Consider the following 6,144-nt stretch of genomic DNA (forward strand, 5'->3'; position numbering starts at 1 on the left):
TGACAGCTCACAGTCTGGAGCCCACTTCAGATTCTGTGTCTCCCTCTCTCTCTGTCCTTCCCCCGCTCATGCTCTCTCTCTCTCTCTCTCAAAAATAAACACTAAAAATTTTTTTTTAGTTTATATATATATATATAAAAGAAAAGGCTCCTCCCTACATTCCTCCCTAAGGCCATAAACACTGTCAAATCTTGAATAGTGGAACAACCACAAAAACAACTCTATAATCTTGACCTAACAGGCCTCTCCAGTTACCTACCATATTCCTCTCTCCTTCCCTTAAAGGAGAAAATCAAACTTATCAACCCCACCACCAATGTGTCCATTTACTCATGTCTCAGTAACCAGCACACGTTAATATAGCTTTCACTTCTATCAGTAAACCCACATGTATAAAGGTCATGGAAGCTTTCCAAATTGCCCAAATTAATGAGCACTTCTCCAAATTCATCTAACTTATCTCTCTGTAACGGACATTGTTGACTGCACATCTGAATTCCATTCCCCACTGTGTTGACAAATTCATTTTTCTCCCCGGTGATTGAGATAAATTGACCCCATCCCCAGTTGATTTTGTTAGTCTCGGCCAATCAGAGCATGGCATTGCCCTGGCAATGGTTATCAGCTGAGGGGCAGACATGTGACCGAAGTTGGTCCAATCAGACTGAAGGAAGAGGGTAATCCAAGCGTGGGAGTTCTGTCCTCTCCCTTGCTCTAGTGAATGAGAAAACGTGTTACTACTGCCTGTTACACTGCAACCATAAGGGAAATCAATCTTACTATGAAAAGCCAAGAAAAGGACCAGGTCCTTGATGACATTGTTGACCCACTGGAGTCCACCCATCCTCTAGACTTTGTGAGAGAATTCTCCTTACTATTTAAGCAAGTGGGTTTTCCCAACTGAAAGCATCCTAACATAGTCTGTCCATGAAACTTTTTTCCCTTGATTTTCTAAACGTCACCCTTTTGTACACCTACTTACCAGATTTCTAGCCTCCCATCTTCCTCTGCCTATTCCTTACACTTAGGTGTCTGCCAAGGTTTGTTGTGACCTTTTCTACTCAAACTACATGTTTGACTAATTTAACCTGAGATATACTAGTACTTCCTACTTGGCTTTCAAACCTAAATGTAAATGTCTCTTCTGTGAAGCCTCCCCTGAAGTCCCCAGGGGTTCTATGCCCTTTTGTTGTGCCATACATCTCCTTGGCAGTCTGGTGAGCCCTATGGACCCCTACTCAAAATAATGCTTCTAACTGTATAAAATGCCAACTATACTTCAATAGTTAGAAAAACATTTTTAAAACTCAAAATCAGATATAGGAATATAGGCTTATTAGCTCATTAAATAAAAAGACTTAGCACTGAGTCTTATAACTACTGTAATATTGAAGTCATGATGATCACAAATGATACCTTGAGATCTGCAATAACTGTGCTATGAAAATGTCTATGATATGTATTGGTCCTGTGACTTCCACTGATGATGAGTATTGCTAATACTAGTGTGCTTTATTGCTGTACTAGCTTATTAAATTAATCGCTCCCAATGAACCACATCTCCTCATAGCCAGACTCTTGAGTAATGTCCCCATATTGACTCTGGGCTTGGCCATGTGACTTGTTTTGACATCAGCACATGTGATGCAAGCAGGTAAGTGTTTGCACAATCAGACTTGCCCTCTTAGGACCTAGTGACCATGTGAGGAAGCCCAAGGTAGGCACAATGGAGCCACCAAGCCCTCACACATGACAATAAGGCCACCTTACAGTCTAGCCACCAGCCGAATTCAGCCAATGGGGGATGCCAGCAGAACTGCCCAGGCAGACCCACTGACCGTGAGACATAACAAATCATTATACTTTTAAGGCACTGGTTTACATTGGCTTGTTACCTAACAAAAGCTAACTGATACAGTTACGTACACTTGTAAATGAAGGAAATGCTACATTTCAGTTGGCAATTGGTGAAAATGAAGTTTTTTCACATCAGGGTTTAAGGACTTCCCTGAATTCTATCTACAGACCCTCGGAGGGGCTGAAGACCACAGGTTAAGAACACCTGGTGCAGAGGGGAACCCCCGAGGCAAAGGAGATCCTGCTCTCCTTTCTACTACCACAGTACATGGTTGATACCCATATAAACGGATCACAGCACATCTTTTGTTGTTGCAACACTAAAACTGAGCTGAACTCCTTGCACACAATAGGTGTTCAACACAAATTTATCAAATGAATGTAAACTGCTTATGGGATCTGTCCCGTAACTAAACTGTGAGCTGCCTGAAAACAAACTAAAAGCAAACACTTAGATGGCACTTCTATAGGCCAAAGGCTCTTCCAAGTGCTTTAAACATACTTATTTACTCCTTATAACAACCCTATGAAGTATATGCTATTCCCCCAACTTTACAGACAGGAAAACAGGCACAGAAAGGTTAAGGGATGTGCCCAAGGTCACCCGGCTGGAAAGTGGCAATGCCAAGACTGGAAGGCTGAATCCATGTTCTGATTTTATAGCGTGTCCTAATGTGCCCTAAGCACATTGCAGGAGCACAATAAAACTTCTAAATGAGTAGTACAATTTTGAGATTTCATTAGCACTATTTTACAGGTGCTGTGCTTCTTGAAGACTCAATGTTGTACACTAACTTCTGGGAGCTTATGATTTGTTTTCACGATAGAAAACACCATTTATTTTTTTTTAAATAGAATGATGGCTTCAAGTTTAAAATGCAGATTTTTGAAACAAAGTCTTCACTCTGAAAGGCGATCTCTTTCAAAGGAAATGAACTCGTAAAATGTAAAAAATGGGGTCGACTTGTCTGTACCAAATAATGTTCACTTGAGAGGGGAACAAAGTTGCAGCTTACCACCCTTCCAGCCATTCCCACATTGCCATACCAGCTTCCCCAAATCCTGCAGCAGCTTCTCCGAAGGTGACCCTCCCCCATTCACACGTCAGGTTCTGAAACCTGATCCTGCCAGGCAACCAAAGCCGAACCCTGCAGTGCCCTGAGCTGGCCTCTCCTTACACACGAACCCGAGGGCACCATCGGGGGTGTGTGTGATTATTTTGGGGGGGACTTTAACTTTTCAAAGTGTTTTATTCACGAGAGCAAGACCCACAGGGCCCACCCACCCATCCCGGGATCTCACGCCTCCGCCCAGCAACCTTTCGCTCCTAGGTGACCGGTGAAAGAACAGCTGGGTCGGGACGCAGCTGGCCCAGAGGCGAGAAAAGCCTCAGGGCGAGCCGGGCCTGGCCCCCGGAGAGGCCCACGAGAGCGCGGGCAGGGCTCCACAAGGCCGGGAGGGGGCGGTGACAGTTGTGACCCGGCTCCACGCTCTCACCTTGAACATGTTGCTGGCAGAGGTGGCTCCCGCGGGGTCACCCCGGCCTCGGCCCCGCCCACTACAGAGAGGTCGCTACGGCGGCCGGGTAGGGCCCTGATTCCTCTGACCGCAAGCGGGCCGCGGTTCGGGTGACTGCCGTACAGCCAATTCGATCCCGCGAAGGCTTAGTTCGGAAGCCTGGTCTGGTAGCGGCGTCGCCGAGCTGCAGCGCGTCGCTCCTCAGACTGCCTGGGAACGCAAGCCCCGCCTCCAGGAGGCTCCGCCCCTGCGCCAGCCGTTGCTAGGCGGCAGGAAAGCGCCAGCTCCGTGTGGGCGACACGCGGGGGCGCGAGGAGGGAGGTGCCGGGCACCGCGCCGCGCTGGGAATTGGCCTTCGCTGCCGCTATTGGGCGCCCAGCTACTTGGGCTGGGAATCCTCTGCTCCGAGGACGCCGGGCGGGGGCGCTCGACGGGTATCGAGCTGCTTCGAAAGTCTCATGGCCGGAAGTCGCCGACCTCTGGGGCCTGGATTTATCTCACAAAAGGTTTTCAGATTTTTTTTTTTTTTACCGTGGGGTGGAAGTTCCTAAGGTTTTAAATTTAATATAATTTGCCATGTCCTTTACTCTCGAAAGGCCCTGACTTTTTTCCCTTTAAAATACTTAAGCGTATACCCGTCCCTGGGAATCACATGTCCCTTCATACTACTAGAAATAGGTAATAATGAGAATACTTATCTTATTAACAAGAATAGCAGAAACTAACGTAGTGTTTGCTATGTGCTCAGCTCTAATCTAAGCTCCTTACACATATTCATCTAATCTTTCCAACAACCCAGGTAGATGAGTATGATTATTAGTCCCAGTTTAGTAGATTAGGAAACCGAGGCACAGAGAAGTAATTTGTACAAGGCCACACCGAAAAAGCGGGAACCCGGGATCCAAACCTAGGTAGTCTGCCTTTAAAACCTGTGATCTCGCCTAAATAATTGTTATAGTGTCTCATAATGAGGGTTTCATATTTCAATCTGTATTATGCTTCCTCACCCCATAGAAAGTGTAAATTCATCCAGGCAGGCATCTGGAAGATTTTTGTGGTTTGTGTGGTGGCATGTCGCTGCCTTCCAGCCCAAGACCAAAGACAAGTGTTCAACCACTTGTAGTTGTACAAATTGAGTATATCTCTGATTGCTTCGAGGAAAACTCACAACTTGGCACAACGGGGCATGTCACTAAGGGGGTGCTAGAAAGATGTATAATAAGATTTGGGCTTTGGTTGGGTCATGTGGGAGCGAATTCAAGGAAGCCCGGCTTTGCTCTGGTTTGGGTGTTGTTAGGAAGCCAGGGTAACACCAAAGCCCAGCTGTGAGTGTCAGGACAACTCCCAGATGTTATGGGCTGATTTTCTCTTGATCCAGACATTTGTATATTCCAAGCCATCCCCATCCATATCCCCAAGGACAAACATTGAAAAGACTCTGAAGGCTCTGTATCAGTAATGGAATGTCACGTGTATATAAAAGTGTGAAGTATAGTGATAAATTAGGGTAAGAGTTCTTAATTCAGGGGGTGTATGAACTTAGATGGGGAAAAAATTACAACTTTATTTTCACTCATCTGTAGCTGAACTTTAGCATTTCTTTCAATTATAGTGTAGGCAGTAAAGCACAGTAGTATCAGCAGTACTGGCGACTTTCTCCCCAGTAGAAAGCACAGATATTTTCATATAATGGTACAGTCGTAGCAGACATCTTGACATAGCATTTCTGCTCATTACCTCTTGACGAGTACAGTAGTTTTGAGAACTCTCATTTAATGCATAAACAGGACAAATTCCTATAGTTTTGATTTTGAAAATGTTTTCACAGTGATTTCAATATAATTGTGGAGTCCTTTGTGGTCGTACGTGTTTTATGTTATGAATTTATAAAACATAATTCTTAGGGGTGCTTGGGTGGCTTAGTCAGTTAAGCAACTGACTCTTGATTTCACCTCAGGTCATAATTTCATGGCTCGTGAGTTCAAGCCCCATGCACGGAGACTGCTAGGGATTCTCTCTCTCTCTCTCTCTCTCTCTCTCTTTCTGCTCCTCCTCCACGTGTGCACACACACACTCTCTCTCTCAAAACAAATAAACTTAAAAAAAATAACATAATTCTTAGAAGGAGTCTGTCCAGGGGCGACTGGTTGGCACAGTCAGTTAAGCATCTGACTCTTGATTTTGACTCAGGTCATGATGTCAGAGTCATGGGATGGAGCCTGCTTGAAATTCTCTCTCTCTCCCTCTGCCCCTCTCCCCAACTCATGCTCTGTCTCTCTCTCTACAAAAAAAAAAAAAAAAAAAAAAAAGTCTGTCCATACGGGTCCATGGCACCAGAGGAAAGGATAAAGAGTCCCTGCTTTAGTAGAAGAGTCTAAGCAGTGACTTTGAATTTCGGAACTGCATTCAAATTGGAGTAATGTGTCAAAGGATGGAAAACCAAAGGTGGAATCATTTAGTATACACCCTCTCACTTTACCATGGAGGGAGCTCAGCTACGGAGAGGTTAAGGAACTTGCCCAAAGTCTCACTGCTATTTCATGATAAAACCAGGACAGAAAGTTCTCAGGCAAGCATGTAAAAACCCTGCACTCTCGGTAGGCACAGAAGATTCCATAGTTAGCAAGATGCCTCCGGCCCTCAACAAGCTTATTGGGGTGACCGCCAAGAAAACAAATTATGATGCAATATGAGAAGTACTGTAAAAGAAAAACGTGTATGGTATTATGGGACCTTGGAGACAGGGTGAGCAGTTGTATGAAAAAGAGA

General features: G+C 45.1%; 1 protein-coding gene across 2 annotated transcripts in view; it reads right to left on the bottom strand.

The window, feature by feature from the left end:
- APOO (apolipoprotein O) overlaps positions 1-3,557 on the bottom strand; it is a 57,098-nt gene extending 53,541 nt beyond the window's left edge. For both annotated transcript variants that reach the window (XM_047076011.1, XM_047076012.1), the window contains exon 1: positions 3,355-3,557. In XM_047076011.1, coding sequence (XP_046931967.1) covers positions 3,355-3,363 — 9 coding nt within the window. In that variant the 5' untranslated portion in view covers positions 3,364-3,557. The remainder of the gene's footprint in view (positions 1-3,354) is intronic.
- Between the last annotated feature and the right edge of the window lie 2,587 nt (positions 3,558-6,144).

Source organism: Lynx rufus, unplaced genomic scaffold (assembly GCF_022079265.1).
Source record: "Lynx rufus isolate CCGP_SWC_20201006 ecotype Redwood Valley unplaced genomic scaffold, mLynRuf1.p SCAF_14, whole genome shotgun sequence".
Taxonomy (NCBI): Eukaryota; Metazoa; Chordata; class Mammalia; order Carnivora; family Felidae; genus Lynx; species Lynx rufus.